Below are 20,579 nucleotides of genomic sequence, written 5' to 3' on the forward strand. Positions count from 1 at the left end.
CCTTTAAATCAGACAAGATTTGTTTCCTCAAAACTTCAAATTTTACTTTTATTCATATTGGTATATAAATTCTTCAAAACACCGGTATGTTATAAAAGAATATACTGTTTCTGTAAATAACTAAATGTAGTCTTCTCAACTAGTAGCATAAGTCCAATTTACCCAGGATCCATTATCTGAAAGTCAGTGTGGTATAAGGGAGAAAAAAAAACACAGATTTTTTTTTTCAGTCAGATGATTTAATCTATGAGTTCAGGCTCTGCCTGCCACTCAGGAGGTGTAAGACCTCAGGCCAGTTACTTATCCTCTGAGTCTCGGTCTCAGTTTTCTTACCTATAAAATACAGATCACATCACCACTGTTGCCAGGTAGGGGTGTTATGAGCTTAAACGGATGAGTTAAATCATTGTAGAAATGTTTTCCACATCCACTGTGACCCAGCAACCATACTCTAATTATAACTCTAATAGAACAAAACTATTAAAGAATTAAACATAAATCCATTACTAGCACACAAATAAAATGTAGCCAGTAAGGCCACCTGATTGAATTTGACATTGCTCATGTGTTCACCTTGAATTGAAAGATAGCAATGGGATGCTACCATTTCTTTTAATATAAACATTGTATTAACACAAAGAAGTGTTCCCAGATACAGCAATTCCAGGAGCATAACAAAGTCCAGTATTTTTTCACTGCCAGACATCTAAACCAGTATTATCAGCACACAAGAAACCTCTATGTATTGAACAAAGGAATGTTTTCTATGAGAATATATCTATTTGATTTATAGTGACAAAATGAGACATCGCTGGATTTAACCAGAGGAGAACAACCTCAGCAACTTGCAACATTAAAATGTACAGATACAGCTCTTCAGGAGTCATGGCTGCATTGGTATATGGAGAAAAAACATCTAGCAAGCACAACTTTCCAACACTTACAGAAACAAACCAACTGATAGCCAGGAAGGAAACCAAAGCCATAAATTCAAAGAAATGGGCTGCAGGGAGACTACACAAACCTGCTGTTGCTTTAATTGCAGACAATTCAATTCAGCAGCTGTTGGTCCAGGGACTAAGGTTCACTGTATGCTCTCCAATGCAACCTTGAAATACTGTCACTCACTCCCTTCTCCACATCATCTGCATGCTGCCCAATTAATGAGGAGCGAAATCAACTGTCAAACCACGCATCAAAACAAAATATGATCTTTTAGCTTTTCAGCACAGGAGAACATTCTTTTAAGAATGAAACAAGAATGCAGATCAAAGTCCTTGACAATAAATGATATCCAAAGTTATCAAAAATATGTATCTAGAGGAACTAAGCTCCTGTTGTTCAGTGGGAAAGTGAAACTTTCCCAAGGTTTCTTATTTGCAAGGGTCCTCTCGTCTAACAAGCTGTATAACAAGCCTTAACAGCATGCGTGAGTGGCTGATCAGAACCCAAGAGTTTACATTATTATGCACCAATATTTTTCTGAAAGCTTAAGTAAATACTTAAGGAACATTTTAGATCCGATGATGTGTTACAATACAGTGGCTTAGGGATGGCATTTTTAGCCTTGCTGTTCCCAGCACTTTTTTGTTTCTACCATGAGAATAAACAACAATAATACATGATATTCATCAGCCTGAGTTTAATACTGAAAGGAAAATAAATTGACGGAAAAGATGTGCTCTGGAATGCTTCCCATTAGAAGTTTCCTCACTCTTAACTACATGGAAATCCATACAACCAATTAAAAAATACAGGAGCTTAAAAACTCAAGAGAAAAACAATATACTGAGAGTTTAAAAATTGCTTCTTTGCTTCCAAAACACTGTCTCATGTGCAAACACTGTAGGCATTATCACATACTACCAGTTGCAGACGTAAGACTTGGGAAATTCAATACGAGAATACAGCAGAGAAGCATGCACAATTAAGGGATCGCGACCAACAATTTAACAGAAACCCCAGATCTCACACAGCAATCTACCACACGCATAGCTAAGGAGTTTTATGCAGCTATTTTGTTTAGCTGATTAGAATCCCATTTGTCTTTCAGTTTAGTAAAACAGGAAGTGAAATAAGAGAAAGAAATTCACTTTGGAAATCAAAGAAAAATTTCAGAGAAAAAATAAAACATACTATACCTGTATATTGTACCAGGAACATTGTCACACTCTTCGTGGAACTGTTTCACGTTGTATCCTACCGTGAGTTATTCTCTCCTGACCCTCTTCTCTCCTCAAAAAGAAAAGCCAAAACACCCTAAGCCCCCACTACACACTATTCCTAACCCACCCCCCATTGAGAGTAAAAAAAAAAAAACACACAGCCACAATTCCGCTCAGACCCGATGCTTCTGTTAAGCTCAGCTCCAGCCGAGCGACTGAGCTCTAGCAGCGGAGCATGGGGAGGTGGATTCTGATGCCAGGAGCACTTCCATCCACTTCACTTACACAAAAGCAGGCAGTGGAAAATCCAGGAGCCTTGAAGACAAGGGCTGGAACTGCCTTTTATGAATTGCTATGACTGCATGTGTCACCATCCATCTCCAATGACGGACACTTAGAGGCTGAATTGGGAGTGGAGGGGGTGGGGTGGGGGAGGTTGGAGAGCAGGTGGAGAAGCAATTAGCAGTATGTTCATTGGAGAATTCGTTCGGGATTTCATACATCAGTGCCTAAAGAAACAGCATGCAGTTGACAAATCAGAACTTTACGATTTGCATGCCTTAAAAGAAATCTTAGCTCGCAGCTCCAAACAAAATAACACTTACCCACACTTCCAGGGTATAGAGAGTCACCTCTCTACTTTCTCTTTCCTCTGGCTACCCTTGTTCCTGACAAATCAACATTCTGAATGCATATTTGCTCATTTTCCCTAAAGAATTATATTTAAAAGGCTAAAAGCAAATATAAAGAAATTAAATTCTATTGAACGTGACACCTCTTAACAAAAACAGGAGAAGCTAATTATTTTAAGCCAACTTTTCATCCCTACTCCCAGTCTCCAGGTGCAGCTTCCATATCTATAATCAATCGATCATACAACTTTTGTGCATCTATTTAACACTGAAAAAAAAACATGTCTCTCTAAAACTAATTTATTTAAAGTAGAGCTGATAAACCAAGAGCCATGTTCAGGACTCGTTTGATAAGTGACCTTAAGAAATCACTTTATCTGAAAGTGGTTTGGTTTTCTTCATCTGCTAAAGTGAAGCACACTTTTTTGATTGATTTTTTAAAATTACCTATGAATAGAAACAGTAAGGAAATACATCCCTATAGGAAAATATGATATACTTAAAGGAACACCTGGATTCTCTTTCTACAACCTTATGACACCAGCTGAGGAACAGAACTTCTCTGAGCCTGAACTTCCATATGTATAAATTGGAGATGATGGTACACATCCTGACTGCTTCACAAGAGTATCATGGGAAGCTAATGAGATAATGGCTATGACTCTTCTGTAAATTGTAAAGGGACATCCAACTGTATGATGTTATTATTACTGTACTCTGAACCAGCTCCTGCTTAGATGACTTTTTCTCACATAAGGAAAATAAAAAGGACAAATACAATTTTTAAATCATTGTTTAATTCTTCAAATTTTCAAATTAGAATCATTGTTTGTTCTTAGAAGTCCCCAGAAAGGGATTTTTTTTCCAAAAGAAATATTTTCAAATGTAACCCATAGTACATCAGAAGTTTGTCAAAGAAACTGGAGCCCTCTAATTCTCTTTCTAGAAAGTCTGTCCACTTTCCTTCATAGGATCTAAATGCTAACTATTGGAAAATAAACATCCCCTTTCGCTCAATCTTTATATTTATCTGGCTCATCCTCTATGCCCAGTATGGGGGGAAAGATTTGACTTGAAACTAAGTCTAAATCTACAAGGTAAAAATCCAAAGCCATGCTTTCTAAGGCTCCGAGCTTCCTTGATACTATATATACAGTGACCAGCTGGTTTATACTGGGACACATTTTTAGCACATGAAGTCCTGGGGTGGCCACACCTGGGGTACTAAATGATCCAGGCAATGTTTGGGGACCTCCAGTTCAGCCAAATCCCACATGTCCTGATTTCCATCTGTATGGTAGTTAGCCAAGTGTGTGTCTGTCCACATGGGACAAATTCGAAACAGCCAAAAAAAAAAAAAAAGGCAGAAATATCAGCTGTCAGCTCATGTTGGCCCCTCCAGTGCCATCTGTGTCTTCAAACAAGTGTTTAGTCCAATTCTTGCAATAAGAAAGAAAACTTTCTAATTGCTCTTTCCAATACCATTGCACTGATGGAAATGCCAGTAAAATCTGAAATCTATCGTAAATCAATGGGGGAAGTAGATAACATGAATCACAAAGGCTGACCTGACTTGTAACTAAGAGCAATTGAGCCATTTAAAGGGGAGGGAAGGAGAAGTTCAAAGGGAGAAAAGAAGAGAGAGAATAAGTGAGTTTTCTCTCTAATCACACACTTGCTGGGTCATGGCAAATCTCTTCTGCTTCCCTTTTGAAGCATTGTGAATGATACTTTTGATAAGCAAAGCTGTAACCTAGCCTTCCATCTGCTTATGTAGATAAACAAGAGTGCGGAAGTCCTGGAGGTCCTAATGCCAGAGCTTGCTTCCCCTGACATGCAGAAAGCCAAGCATGTGGAGGACAGATCTCCAGAGGCCTCCCAACTACAACCGTCCACCATAGCCTCACCTCTGGCACGGCTGCAAAGAAAGGTATCTGCCCAACTTCAGGTTCCACAAACGGGAGAGAAAGAAATAATGCCTGTATTTCAGAATCAGAGGGTTTCACCTTTGGGCATTGTACATAACTTCCACAAATTCCAGTTGGAAATTCAAATCACTCAAGTTCCTCCCTCCAAAGTGCCACACAAGGTGAAAGGGAGAGGACTGGGAAAAGGATTGGTCAGCATTGTTCCTCAGTCAAAACAGAAAGACCCTATCTATATGATGACTGACAGAGTTGTCCAAAGGCAACGAGCTGGGGGGCGGGGTAGCACCTTCAACCCACAGGAGCAAGAATGGAAATCAAACTATCAAAGCATCCTGATGAGAAGAAATAGTAAAAACTACTGTAAGACTTACATTATCCTGACTTCACGGTTTGAAATCTAAGCAGAAATGACAACCTAAACCGCTTCCCCTCAGCAGTCGCCCCTAAGCCTGGCTGTTCTTTTCAAATGAATTAGGGTCATTAGTCATTTGGGATTCTAGGTATACTGCTCAAAAACAAAAGTCCCTGTGGAAGACTTCAAAGAACCAAGAATTTGAAGCAAACCATGGACCTCAACAGAGAAGAACAACACCAATTTGCTAAACCTTAAAATGAAAATGTTAAGGGTGTAATCGAAGTAAAAAGTAATGAACTAATTTGAACCAGAACCAAGTTTCATGTTTTCTGAATCCATCACACTTCACCAAAACCCTGAGAGAACAAGCAGTTCACATGGCCAGTAAAAAACACACTTTAAAGGCTGACTTACTTGCTTGAAAGCTCCCACAGGAAGCAAAGGAGCAAAAACAAAGCAACAACAGATAATCAGAAAGGACTCTGCCGTTGTATTACTTTTTAACTGTTTGACCTTGTTCGAGTCACTTCTGTTATCTTAGCCTTACTTTGCTGGCTTGGAAAGGGCTGTGCTGAAATTGCCAATATCCCAAACCTAATAGCTGCTGCCAATTATGAAATTTAGTCTAGCAAAAAAAAATTAAATGACATCACAATTTGGCCCTGATGGCTAAGAAGCAGCAACACTCAATGATCACAACTCTCTTATGAGTTTACATCTCTAGCTTATTTTGAAAAATGTTTTACATGAGAGTTAGTAACTGGTCTTGTTCGGACTCAAGAAAAAAACACCCAACAGTCTTTTTTAAAAATTAAGTAAGCTCCAAAAAGTATTTAAGAAACACTTTGCTAACCTCAAGTTAAAGTTATAGGTGAACAGTCTAGTCCCGACAAAAATATGATGGGAAGAAAGTAACCTAAAATATGGTGATCATCTAGTGTATGCTAGACAGGCATGGTATTTTACCTAAGTCAGTCCCACAATACAGTGTTAAGTATTATGTACATTTTTCTAAGCAAGAAAACTTGATGACTTATATTAAATGACTGCTTAGTCGCTCAACTGCTATGATAAGATTTTTAACTCAAGCAACCAGAATCCATCACTATACCAACATCTTAAGGATTAGGACAACTTCCTAAGTCAATCATACAATTGAAATTATTTAATGAATAAATCACATGCTGAGCCCATCTAGTAAAGTTAGACTTCCTTGTATTTCTATTTGTCTTTTTCGATCTTTGTTCGTTGTCTGTGTGTGCATGCGCACTCGAAAGAAAGAGAGACAGAGAGAGGGGAAGAGGGAGGGAGGGACAGAAGGAGGAATAACGAACATAAATACCAGGCACACGTGGGGACGAGAGGGAGTTGGTTCTCTCATTCCACTATGTGGGTTCCAGGAATTGAACTCAGGTCATCAGGACTGGCAGAAAGTACCTTTACCCATTAAGCCATCTCTGTGGCCCCTTGTTTTGTTGCTGTTTTCAAATGTCATCTAATGATGTAGTGTAATGGTGGGGACTATTAGGTTCTCCAGGCAGACAGACTTGAGTTTCTTGTTCTGACTTATGGACCTGACAGTGCTAAGTCTCGAGTTTCCTTGTCTGGCAAATCCAGAAAGAAGTGTGCTGTCAGGTTTTTGTAAAGTGTCGCTGGTGTGATGGCAGCTAGCACAATACTTGGCACAACATTTCTGCTCAATAAAAGCAGATTAGAGGTCTCTTTGTATTTTAAGTGACACAGCGAAAAAGGGAATGTTACAAAGAAAAAGAAATCTAGGTTTATGAAGCTCAGGTCCTCTTAGGCATAGCACAGATAGAAAGTGGCAGCCCACCCACGGCCTCCAAAATTAAGTTGCATCATATGATAATGAGAGCAAAATGAATGTATGAACTGGTGGTATTTAAGCAACAACAAGGAGACTTGCCATGTGCTACACTAAGCAACAATTGTGTCTAGTTTCCTACAGCTACTGCTTCTAAAGAGAGAGAGAAGAAAATAGAGGCACTGCTTGGACTACTTAGGGAACTTTAGTATCCTTCTTCCCATAATACTTCATGTCCTGACTACCTCCCATTTAACTGTGGCCTTCTCATACACTTTTCCCCTGCCTTCCTCCATGTATTCTGACTTTCAGTATTCCTTGCCCTGGTCTAGTTCCATTTCTCTTCAACAACATCAAGTGGTATTTATGGACATGTGCCTGGCACTGCACTAGATAAAACAGGGGGACATCCCAAAATTAATCAAAGAGATACATGCTCCATTGAAAAATAGATCTAAGACACCCGATTAGAGTTTTGGCAACATAGCAAATGCAGGTATAATTGAAGGTTTGACTGATTTCAGAGCACAAAAACATTTCTTTATGTAGCTAATGACATAAATACTGAAGAATTTAGAAAATCTGTACTGATGTCAAAACTTAGTTTGAAAGGACAGACAGGTGGTCATGCAGCTAATCCAAAGAAACACAGGGGCTGGCAAGACGGCTTAGCGGCTAATAGCACTTGCCACCAAACCTGAGTCTGATCTCCGGGATTCACATGGTGGAAGCAGAGAACAGTCTCCCACAAGTTGTCCTCTGACATGCACGCACACACACACACACACACACACACACACACACACACACACACACATAAATTCAAAAGCCAAACACAATAACATGATTAATTGGAATCTGAGTGCTCACTGTAGTTTTTTTCCACTTTTCAGTTACATTTAAAATTTTTCATAATTAGGTTAAGAATAAAGAGTGTAGCTTATTAAACCTCAAATTTCCAAAAGGAAATAGTCATACATTATAAAAGCATGAAGCAATTAGGGCAAAATTAGTGATTCTGAATGAATGGTATGTAAGACTTATTATACAGCTTTTCTTCATTTTTAAAAGTGCTTAAAGGACTTGAAGAGATGGCTTATGTCAGGGGTCATAGCTTTGGGGGTGGTGTAAAAATTGGAGGCTCACCAGGGCCTTCTACCTACAGGTCTAGCTGGAAAATGTGAATTTCAAGTTAAGGGAGAGACCCTGTCTCAAAGTAATAAGGTAGAGAATGATACAAGGGAACAACTGGCACCTTCCTCTGGCCTCCACACATGCAAATAAGTACACTCACCAGTGTAAACCTATGTGTATAACATACACTCTCTCTCTCTCTCTCTCTCTCTCTCTCTCTCTCTCTCTCACACACACACACACACACACACACACACACACACACACACACACACTACAAAGTTAAAAGGCAGTGTGTTGAGCAATGACCCCTTAAATTTAGTATCTCAGTTGTTCAGGTGTCATTTGAAAACTTTTATTCATGTATTTACTGGTTGGTTGATTGACTTGCTTTTTTATTCTTTTTGAGACAGTATTTCATTATGCATCCCAAGCTGATCACAGAACTCACTATGTAACCCAGGCTGGACTTAAAGTCATGGCAATCCTTATGCTTCGATATCTCCCAAATATCCATATCTCCCAAATACTAAAATCACCGATATATGACACTTGGCTGTTTCAGTAGTCATATTTAGCAGAGGCCTATGGTGGTAGATATTGCAAAGAATGGAGGAAGGGTAGAAGAATAACAATCATCAACCAATAGAAAGGCCGTGGTTGCACTAGTATATTCAAGATACTGTAGAGGACTCAGAGTTTTTTTTTTTTTTTTAATTAGTCCCTGCCCTCAGCAGGCTAACAATATAGTTGAAAGAATACCAAAGTTCTGTCTGAAGGGGTAACTGGCTGGAGCAGAGTTCTGTTGAGAGAAGTATAAATATTGGAAACAGACTGGAGCCAAATTTCAGCAAATGCCAGGCTGAAGAATCTGGCCTTCCTCCTAAGGATAACAGGAAGCTATTTATGGTTTCTGAGTCAGGGAAAGAAAATTAACTAAAACTGATTGGCTAAATAGTACAATTTGTTTAGGCAAATGTACCTTCAACATGCACTCTGCTTCTATCTGTATACTCTTGGTCCTTGTATTTCCCATGTCTGAACATGGCCTGTAGAGACTGCCAGGACTGTGGACACGGGCGACTTTTCAAACAGCCTCCTTCTTACATAGATTCAGCCTACGTCCCTCTCCCTCCTTGTGCCCTCAACTTGCCTCAGTGTCGTTGCTGACTCAGCAAGCAATAAATAAGCTTCACATAATGTTTTTGAAATGAAGCTGCTGGGCTCTGAAACTGATTTCCTTTGTGATAATCAAACCCCAATTGCTGCAAGGATCACTGATTTGAGGTAGAAAAATTGAATATTCAACCAAATGATATACAAAGGGGCACAGGAATAAATGTCCTATGTGTACAAGGCAACAATATTACTCTCTATATATTGAAAGAAAGCTTAATGGAGGTGGCACTGCTGGACAGTGGTAAGTGATTAGAATACAACTTCTTTAAAACTGCCAAATTAGAAATTGGACTTTCTCTGTCTCCTTCCCACCCTCTAACCCAGTCATGTTACTCCCCTACTTATAACCCTGTGCTGTCTCACCCCTGCGTGCCTATGAGACAATGACCACACTTAGTAGCAACCGATTTCCTTCACTAACTTGCTACAGGACACTTTCCCAAAATTCCTAGACTGTATCCCTCTGTCACGTTCCTAGTAGATTACATACAGCATCATACCTTTACTGAAACTTCCCATGTTTATCCAAACTTCTTTTCATGTGTTGGTTGTCCTGCTAAGATGCCTTGCTAGCACTTCTTCATCTACTTGGAATATAGGCAACTCCAATTCATTCCTTATGACTCAGCAAAGTCAAAGCTTTGGTCTACAGGTTGTCCATACTCAGTAGTAACTCCTTTCACTATGTTTCTAGGAAGCCTCGTGTATATCTCTCTTTTTGAGTACCCTGTGTATATTGGAATATAATCACTGCTCTGGGTTCTATCTCCTCTGCTAGACTGTGAGCTCATTAAGATGGGGAGGGATTGCCAGGTGGTAGTGGTACACACCTTTAATCCCAGCACTTGGAAGGCAGAAGCAGGCAGATCTCTCTGAGTTCAAGGCCAACCTGGTCTACAGAGTGAGTTCCAGGACAGGCTCCAAAGCTACACAGAGAAAGACTGTCTCACAAAAACAAACAAACAAAAAAAGATGGGCAGGGATTACATATAATTATATAACTCCATATTATATTTCCAGCTTAGCATGAGGTCCAGACCTTTATAAGCAATCAAATGTTTATCAAATTAATGAGTTTGAATATCAGAAGTTCTTTGATTTCAAATTCAGCATCTTTTCAAAAATTAATATTTGGTTAGCAGAGAAATGGGTATTATTATTATTATTATTGTGGCATTTTCATACATATATATCATTAGACTTTATTCTTTGCTCGTTAGCTGGCTTCTTCCTCCTCCCTTTCTTACCAGTCCCCTTCCTCATGCCCCCAAATAGTCCCCCCTCTGCTTTCATGACACATTCATTCCCCTGAAAAGGAAAAATTCGAATACTAGGTGACCAATGTAGTGTTGGTGAAGTGTGTCTGAAGAGGCAATTGTGGGAGGACATATCATGAGGTCTTCTTGTGGGATTCTTCCTATCCCAGGAGATTCTCACTGGCAGTTGTCATTGCTAAAAAGGCAGCCGGGGCACATGAGAGGTCCTTACCAGGGAGTTCCCCATCTTTGTTTCCCACAGTATACCACTGAAGCAATTTCCATAACATTCTCCATATAATGCTTCGGCTTCTCTGAACTACAGCTGAACTTTCATTTGTGATCGCCTACAGATGTCTTTGGACCAGCCCTGTTAATGGAGAGTCCCCGAATATTCTCCAGTTTTTATTCTCACCTATCAGTATTATGCCAAGAAACAGTATTTTTTAAGAGACCACTAAACAAAACACAAATGGAAGGGAAACAGAACTAAAAAAATTCTTTGTTTCTCCTATATCATCAGGGCATTCCATTATGTCTCCATCTTACAATGTTTGATATGTTGTTACCAGTAAAGTTTAAAAAAGGAAAATTAAGGCCAGTAAAACATCATACTTCATAGGCAAGAAATAGAAGAAACAAAGCTGAAGACTAGAATATAAATTTTTAGGCATATGACCAGTAGCTACTTCTGAAAAGTAAACATTGGGGCTGTTTCTTAAAAGTTAGGACAAAGCAATTAGCCTTTTCTTTAGACTAAACTGAGGTGGTTTGCTGAACTTAAAAAAAAAAGAAAAAGAAAAACAACTGAGTCTGTTTTGATCTTCAAAAACGTCAAACTGGTAAACACTTGACTGTTTTTGCACATATAAATCTATGGGCCAATCCTTGCTTGGAGAAGATTTAAGAGACATAAAATTTGTCTGAGGTGTCTGCCAAATCTGTGCAGGAGAGACAGGGACCCTGGAAAAGCTGACACAATCATAATTCTTACAGCACCGGCAAGCTTGTGCTCTGCTCGAGTCACATAAACCCACCCTCCTTAGGTAATACTGTTTAAAAACAGACAAGTACATTATTTGCTTATCAGCTATCTAGTAGATCACTTTTGCATAGATGTGCCAGAGGGAATAGAAGGGGGAAGAAACATCAACCCCTCTGGCACACAGCCCAATTTTCAGCTGGGAAAATTTTCATTTAGATGATGGGATTGCTCATTAAGTGTTCTTCCAGTAGTTCTTGAAGGTTCCGTCTCTAATATCTGTATGTCTCTGCATTTCTGTCTCTTTCTCTCTGTCTCTCTCTGCATCTGTCTCTGTCTCTGTCTCTCTCACATACACACATACACACACACACACAACTCCAAACACATCAAAACGAGTATTTATGAGTATCTGGTGCAAAGTCTAGCACAGTAATTCCACATAACGAGCCTGCAATAATTCACTGAATAATTCGAAACCCTAACTGTAAATTCAATGTTGAACTGGAGAATTACAGATTTTTTTTTACTACTTTATAGGCATATTAACTGTAAAACTAATGGGCTTAAAAAGGATATCGTAGTCTATGCAAAGTAATATTATTTTATTCCCAGATGATTTGTACTCATAACTTCTGTCCTCTAAAGATCATTCATTTTTGCACAATGGTTATTATTTGTAAGAAAAATGAAAGAGAAATCACACTACAAGATATTAATTGACTATATGACAAAGAATATACTTTTGTAGAGAAAAATTTGATATCCAGTATTCATGCAATTGTATGTCATTATGGTAATCCTCTACATATGTCTAAGATCACTTAACACAAGAATATAGTGCATGCATGGGCTATATTCTGTAAATAGGATTAACTGTAGAATTCAACCAAGGTCTTCCCTAGGGATAGATTGCTGAAAAATGCATTTACATGGCACTTAAAAAATATAACCAATGACACTGGCCCCCATGACATGCACTGCTTCTTGTACACTCAATTCTACCACAGTTTTCTCTAGCTTTCTGCTGGCATCCCCATTTCCAAAGACACAGACTTTCAAGAAACACAGAAAAATTACAACTATCCCACCTCCCTTCCATGAAGTCTTAAGTAAGAAAAGATCTCTATACATTAACATAATACAAACCAGTGTGGGACTGCTCTTGCTATGTTATGATTACACATAACTTGCCAAACGGACTATAAGAAGTCTATGTATAGTGGCAAAATCAACAGGTATTTCAGGAAAGGGTAAAGCACTGAGCCACTGCAGGGGGTTAATAGTTTTTCTTAACAAAGTTTCTTATTATGATAACTTTTCTTCTATCATTTATTTACATTAGTCTTCCCATTCTGTAAAATAGAAGTAATTTTCTTTTGAGACAGGGTCTCACTGTGTAGCTCCAGCTGGTCTGGGACTTACTATGTAGATCAGGCTGGCGTCTAACTCACAGAATTGTGCCTGCCTCTGTCACACCCAGCTTACTATAGTAATAACTACTGAATGTACTTATATGTTTGCTCTGAGGATAAAATACCAGTAGTTTGTGTGTTATACAACAATTAGCTTATACAATCCACATCAGTATTTGGTCAACTATAAACATTTCACATCTGCCTGACAGTGGCCTACAATCTCAAGAAATTTATTAGTTTTAAGAAGAAAAATTGATGCTAGTACAGCTGATTTGCAAAGCTTTCATCAGTCTGCCTAAAGAAATTTGGATATTATCCTAAGGAAAATGAGCAGCCTTTGAACTATTTATATGGAGGCTGAACAGAATCAGATTTGTGATTTATAAAAAAAATCCTTTATATGTAAAACAGATGGGAAGAGAGTTGACAGTAGGGTAGAGACAGTAGAAATCAAGGGGAGAAATGATGCATTTCTATTGGCTGGTAAGCACATCCCAAACAAAAGCAATGGCAATAGTAGTATTTTAAAGTAAGTTTACAAAATTAAAAAATAAAGTATGATGAAATTATCTTTAAAAATAAAGAACAATGTATCACTGGAAAATATAGGACAATAAACATATACAAATGATAAAAAGCAGAAGTCACATGTTATCTTGTCATTTGTAGCAAACCCCTATTTGTGTATATTTAACAGTACAGTAGCCAGGAGGCGTTGGCGCATGCCTTTAATCCCAGCACTCGGGAGGCAGAGCCAGGAGAATCTCTGTGAGTTCGAGGCCAGCCTGGTCTACAGAGCAAGATCCAGAACGGGCACCAAAACAACATGGAGACAGCCTGTCTCGAAAAACCAAAAAGAAAAAAAAAAAAACGAGTACAGTAATTTTCCTATGTGTGCATACACAGATTTATATGGCATGTATAAGATATGTACATTTCAAAAAAAAATCAAATAGCTGGGCGGTGATGGCGCATGCCTTTAATCCCAGCACTTGGGAGGCAGAGGCAGGCGGATCTTTGTGAGTTCAAGGCCAGCCTGGTCTACAGAGTGAGATCCAGGAAAGGCGCAAGGCTACACAGAGAAACCCTGTCTCGGAAAAAAAAAAAATCAAATGAGAATGGCACAAAAATAAAAAAAGATACGTACATATGTTTAAGTTGGAATCTGCTACACTATACTGGGTGTTTTATGGCCTGAATTTTCTCTGGATGTATCACAAATAAATTTCCACATCATGAAATATACTTTGGCAACATTTAATAATGTAGCTAAATGATCCACAATTGATTTCAAACTTCCGGTACTGGGTATTTATGGTGGCATTTTTCCCCTTTTGTGTCATTATGATAAACAGTTCTAGGGAAGTTGGGAGCTGAATTGTGGGAAATATGATTGCTTCCTCAAAATATAGCACTAGAAGTTCATGATGACCAGTTAAAGACTATGTTCAGTTTTAAGATTTCTGACGCATATTGACAAATCATTCTCAAAGAATGGCTGAATAAAATTATCACCCCACTACCAATGTGTCTGACCAAGAGAAGATGCATTTAAGACTAATGCCAAAAATGAAATGGACTTGGTGGCTAGAGAGGAAGATGTTTCCTAGGAAAGTAACAAGAAAGGAGAAATGTGAGCCCTGTCAAGAGAAGTAGAACAGGCCTAACAGGGTTAAACTATGAGAAAAAAAAATGAAATACAGTGAAAGTACGAGAATTTGAATTGTTATATTCAGTAAAAGTAGCACACGCAGCAAATCGCTTTATCTGTCAATTTATATATTTTTATTTTTTAATATCCGTAACTACCAAGGTCCATAGTTGCATCCATGTGAATATTTGTTACTTTTTGTCATATGATAACCACTTGTTAGATGTCTACTGTCCCAATTACTCTTTCTAAGTACAAAGATGAATGAGATGTGGTTCCTGCCCTCAAGGAGCTCACAATCTACTCAAGAAGAAACATCCACAGAATGACACACTACAGTATGATCTCATCTGGAATAGAGGTAGTATGAGTCCTACAGAAGTGAGAATACTAACCCTGTGTGCATTCATGCATATGCAGAGTGTTTATTGGACAGGCTTCCCAGAGACACTCATGTTTAAACTGAATTTTGAAGGTGAGAGGGGTGCTTTTACATAACCCAAATCCACTCCCCCAAACAGTAACAATTCCCCTACACTATTACCTTAATGCATGAAATAGCATCCTCTGCAATGTTATACTCGCCATAAAATATAAAGAACAAGCAAGTGGAAACACTAATAGAATAGTATTTACATGTACCTATTTCTACTAATTCTAACCAATAAGTATCTCTCAAGTTTGTCTCCTCCTCTCCCACATCACTACTTACGATCTCTCTAAAGAAACCACCCTACTTGGATATTGGTTATGCCTCCCTCTGGTGCAACCTTTCCACTGTCATCTTACAAATGGGAAGATGATACATAAATCTAATTAATCTTATCAATAAAAACCAGGAGTCAGCCAGGAGGCAGTAGCACACGCCTTTAATCCCAGCACTCGGGAGGCAGAGCCAGGCGAATCTCTGTGAGTTCGAGGCCAGCCTGGTCTACAGAGCAAGATAGATCCAGGACAGGCACCAAAACAACATGGAGAAACCCTGTCTCGAAAAACCAAAAAAAAAAAAAAAGAGTCAGATATTGGGGTAAAAACCTGAAGGATCAGAGAAGCCAGGGAGCAGCTGCCAATTGCTTCCAACATCTACTATTCCTCCATCTGATTCTCTTTCCCTGAAAATATTGAAGTGGTTTTTTTTTTCTATTGCCTACAATTTCATTTCTTACATCCAATAATAGAAGGTTAAGAGGTTATAACTTGGCCATATTTAACATATTCATACTATTACTTAGTATTTGTCTTTAAATCAACTAAGACTAGTGTATTTTCTATTTTTATTAAATCCTATGTAACCTAAAGTTTGATGAATAATCCAGTTTTTTATCAGATACATTCAAATATGCAACTAATGAAATTTAAAATGTGTGTAGAAGCACAACGTAACTACCACTGGTCCATGCCCAACATTTTGAGTCCATGGGCCTGTGGGAACACATTCATATTTCTTAGCATTGCAGCTAATTCTCCAAAAATCACTCTCCAAACTCTGTAGCATACTTTGCTTGAAGCTTCCTTGTCCCAGACAATCTCAGTACCCCGCTATGATGAACTGTCCATATTCCTTCATCTCCAATGGCTCCTCTCTACCTTTCTTTGCCTGTCAAATCATTACCCTTCGAGACTTATCTATCATGTCACTTTCTCACAAAAGCCACAACCCTCTCTCTGGTTAGCCACTCGTTCCTCTATCCTACCACAATGCTTTGCACCTGTTCCTACTCTCCCACAATTCTTTACTCTAGGGTATCTCAGAATTGTGGTCACCTAGCTCCCCTAAACCTAGTGAGGGTTCAGACTTCGTATGTTGTTGCATTTTCTGCACATCATGTGTGCTTAGGTCACAGAGGACATCTAGTAACCTGGCTCCCTTTTAAAAAGCTAAAACGAAATAAAACTCAAAGAACTGTCTAGATCCAAATGGCTTAGAGGTAAGAAATAGTTTTTGCACAGAATCATCTATTTTTTTTTTAAAAAAAAAGATATATTAACTAGGATTTTGGCAGACATAATCAACTGTGGTTATAATAGCAGTTAAGCTAATTTGGTATTGGCAACTACTTTACAGCAGACACTCTCTGATACAGAAATGCAAAATGACTCATTTGAGTTTTTTCCAGGATGATCAATTGTACCTTATAGTAATCTTTCCTTGCCATAACTGGAAAATCAAGAACAAAAATGCACCTCAGGATTAGGAAACCATGGGGGAAAGAACATGGGCTTTCAAGTCACAAGTCTGTGTACTGAAACTCTACCTCAATCATCTCCAATCTATGTGACTTCAGGTATTTGCTTAAAATCTGCACTTTAGTTTCTTCCTCAAGAGAAATAATAGTACACATATTATAAGACACTCAGATAATGTAGCAAAGTGCTTATGATGAAGTTTGGGATATTATGTGGGCTCAATAAATAGGAGTCATTACTATTATCTAATCAGATGGTTACAATTCAGGTAATCTGCTGCACAAGGACAGCAAACTCATTTCTTAAAAAAAATATGTTTATGGCACTTTGCTTTCTAATTGACAAGTACAGGTTGTGGCTAATAGCCACAAACAAAATATCTACAAGACAAAAGTTTCTCCTTATATTTAAATTAAACTCACACCTGGAACATACCACCACACTTCTTTGTGTTCTCCAAGAATTGATCTCAAATCAGGTTCCCCTACAATGAAAAGGAAAATCACCCAGTCTTAATTTTTTGTTCTTAATTTTATTCAATACACAATAAAATTCAAACTTTGTACATTCTTACCAAATATTATCTCCCAATATATCCCTGCTGATAACTCCTATATAACTGCCATACAGTTCTCCCTTTTCTATGCCTTCTTCTTAAGCGCCAACCCCTGCATCAGAAAATCTTCCTCCTTCACTCATTTCAAGTTTCCTTTATTCCACTGAGTCCAGATTAAAGGTGACCTCCTCCACAAAGGCTACTAGGATTGATCTAAAAGAAGGGTAAATTTCAAACTTCAACAAGTCCTGAGTTAGGCTAGAACTTCCACAACTCAGCCTCTCCCTCCTATCTATATGCTCTTCCACTAAGTCCTGGGCACTTTTTGCACACATTTGTAATATGCAGTAATTAATGCAGTGTGTTTCACAGTCTACTGTGTTCTGTAGACAGCATGGCCATTTAAATGTTTATCAACGTTGGTGCCAACTAGTCTTTGTTGGAAGCTCTTAAAATGCTCCAGGTTTTTTAATAGGTCCAATTTCCCTTCTACTCTCACTAGAACACTGTACTGAATCTTAATTATATATTTCTCACATGGAAGATTCCTTTCTTCTGCTCCCTATCCCTTCTGGAAATTGAAGGAGTACATCCTTTCCACTCCAATGACTGGTTGAAAGGGGCCAGTAAGAGAGATGGGCCGATTTTTTAAAAAATCTCATCATCAGGAAGCAGAAAAGGAAATCTGACGGAAAATCAAGCCCCGAGTAGAGCAAGGAATTGAGAGAGAGAGAGAGAGAGAGAGAGAGAGAGAGAGAGAGAGAGAGAGAGAGAGAGAGAGAGATTGATTGGGATTGCAGTAGTAGATGTTCAAACCTAAACTACAAATTGAGTGAGAGAAAACAGCACTCCTTCCTGCATCAAGGAAGGAGTCCAGATACGACTTAAGGAAGACTCTCAGCCCTAACATCCTAGGAAGCAGCACGTGCTGAGTGGTGTCAGGGAGAGGGGAGAGTGGTAGTAGAAATAAAACAAAAGAGTTGGGGGTGGGGTGCGTGCTTGTGTTCTGGATGCTCCAGCAACTGGTACCCACCCCGAGTCCCATGGCCACCCCCACCCCTCAAGTGGCGGAGCTGGGCGGAGTTAGGCGCTGAAGACCGCAGCCCCGGAAGCACCCTCCTCCCAAGGCCCCCTCGGTCCCACAGTCCCCGGCCACTGCCACTCAGGCTTTCTGTCTCGCTGACCTCCATCTCCGCGGCTACCGAAGTTCTACTCCTTAAACAGCCGCGGAAAATCGAGCCCGCTCGGAAGCTCCTGGACACGGAGTGCCCTTGCAGCACCGCAAGCCCCACAACTGTCTCCCAACTCTGCACCTTCTGAAGCTGGCCTAGGCCAAGCAATGGGGCCCAATGGCTGGACTCTAACCTACAGGGTGGCTATGGAGGCCTTTCCCATTGGCTACTGGTCACCAGGGAAGCCCAGGCCTAAGCGCATGTCCTCATGGGAAATGTAGTTTGAAGTAACTGGAGACCGTTCTTCCTCGAAACTATCCCACATTGGCATTGGTGGAAAGCGAATGGATTGTGGGAGATGAAGTCAAGACAGTTCTTGATACCCACAATTCCTCTAACACCAAGCTTCCGATAATCCCTTGAGTTCAGATAGAGTAGAGTATTCTGGGTATTGTAGTTTAGTGCACATGGCCCCTCAGACTAGCTTAGGGTATAAAGTGCTTGCTGAGGCAAACTAGAATTCCTAGATTCTTTTGAATGCTTTTAAAATACTTACGTTTTGAGGAAAGCACGTTCACATTGTGTTATGATTTGACATTCTCACTGAAGTCTGAGTAGGGTTGATTTTTTGTTTTGTTTTTCAGGCAAAATGTTGCTATCTAGTCTAGAACTGGTCTTGAGTTAAGGATCCTACTGCTTAAGCCTCTTGAGACGCAGAGTTAAATACCTGTGATACCAATACTATATTGACTCTTGAGATATATATATGTAATTTCTGTTCTGTAAAGTTTAAAATTTTAACTGAAAAAGTACCTTTAAGACTGTCAAAGTTTGCTGGGCTGTGGTGGCACACACTTTCAGTCCCAGCATTTGGGAGGCAGAGGAAGGCTCTGAGTTCGAGGCCAGCCTGGTCTACAGGGGGAGTTTCAGGACAGCCCTGTTACACAGAGAAATCTTGTCTCTAAAAAACAAAACAAAACAAAACAAAACAAAACAACAATGAAAAGATTGTCAAAGTTTGCAGTTTATTAGAATCATCAAAAATCTGTGTACTTCTAATTGAGGATTATATTTTCCCTTAAAATTAAATATTGTCATAATTAAATATGAAAATGTGATGTGGGATAGCCCAGAAGAAACTTCTCTGTTAAACAAATAGGCAGTGAAGCTGCATTCTTGCCGTGAAGATCAATGGGTGTGACATACACTGATATTAATGCTATAGCTTATAACACATATATGGGTGGATAAACAAAGGAATACCCAGCTTCATGAAGACATGCTAGATCTCAAAGCACAGATTTGTACCAATACATGCATGGTGGGGAACCTCAATACTCAACACCCACCAATAGACAGCTCATCTGGACAAAAACTAAACGAGAAACTCCCTAAGAGACACCTACAGAATATTACACTCAGAGACTAAAGAGTACATAGTCTTCTCAGCAGCCTATGGATATCTCTCCAAAATTAACATGTTAGAACATGTTAAGAAGTCTAAACAAATAAAGGAAAATTGAAATAACATCCTGTTAGTTAATTGGCCGCGTTGTGCTCTTACCCTGCAAGAAAATGTCATGAAACATGACAGAATCCACTAATAAGAGTTTTATTAAAGATAAAGGGACAGAGAGTGCTCAGGCCTGTGGGAGAGACACGTGTGTGGAGAAGAAGAAGGAACCGGGAACATGGTGCTGGATTTTAAAGGCTGGGTGTGCACAGGTCACATCACTACTCCACACATGCATGTAGATCACATGGCCACGTTGTGCGCTTACATAGCCATGAAACGTCACAGATCCTGGTCACTCGAGACTCCTTGACCCGAAAATGGCTATCTTGACCTGGAACTGGCTAGGTGGAAGTGTCCAGGTCCGCTGGGCATCCTGGTTAGGAGAGATGCCCTGACCCAGAAATGGCTATCCTGACCTGGAACTGGCTAGGCAGAAGTGTCCACAGGGCATATGCAAACACGCCCGACCATGAGGGCATGATGTGAACCCTTCACATCCTGCATTTTATGAACCATAGTAGAATAAAGCTAGATATCAATAGCAATAGAAACTATGAAAAGTACACAAATTCATGGAAACTAAACACACTATTGAATGATAATTAAGTCAAGAAGAAAATGGA

The 20,579-nt window shown here is 39.3% G+C and overlaps 1 protein-coding gene across 4 annotated transcripts in view; it reads right to left on the reverse strand.

Annotated features, from left to right (window-relative positions):
• Enox2 (ecto-NOX disulfide-thiol exchanger 2) overlaps positions 1 to 18,646 on the reverse strand; it is a 288,302-nt gene extending 269,656 nt beyond the window's left edge. For 2 of the 4 annotated variants that reach the window (XM_037198911.1, XM_028894264.2), the window contains exons 1-3: positions 18,453 to 18,646; positions 17,137 to 17,196; positions 2,142 to 2,235 (exon numbers count right to left, since the gene is read on the reverse strand). In XM_037198911.1, coding sequence (XP_037054806.1) covers positions 2,142 to 2,163 — 22 coding nt within the window. In that variant the 5' untranslated portion in view covers positions 2,164 to 2,235; positions 17,137 to 17,196; positions 18,453 to 18,646. The remainder of the gene's footprint in view (positions 1 to 2,141; positions 2,236 to 17,136; positions 17,197 to 18,452) is intronic. The other 2 variants (XM_037198912.1, XM_028894265.2) reach the window with 2 other exon arrangements.
• Positions 18,647 to 20,579: the final 1,933 nt, after the last annotated feature.

The sequence above is a fragment of the Peromyscus leucopus genome, chromosome X, assembly GCF_004664715.2.
Source record: "Peromyscus leucopus breed LL Stock chromosome X, UCI_PerLeu_2.1, whole genome shotgun sequence".
Lineage (NCBI taxonomy): Eukaryota > Metazoa > Chordata > Mammalia > Rodentia > Cricetidae > Peromyscus > Peromyscus leucopus.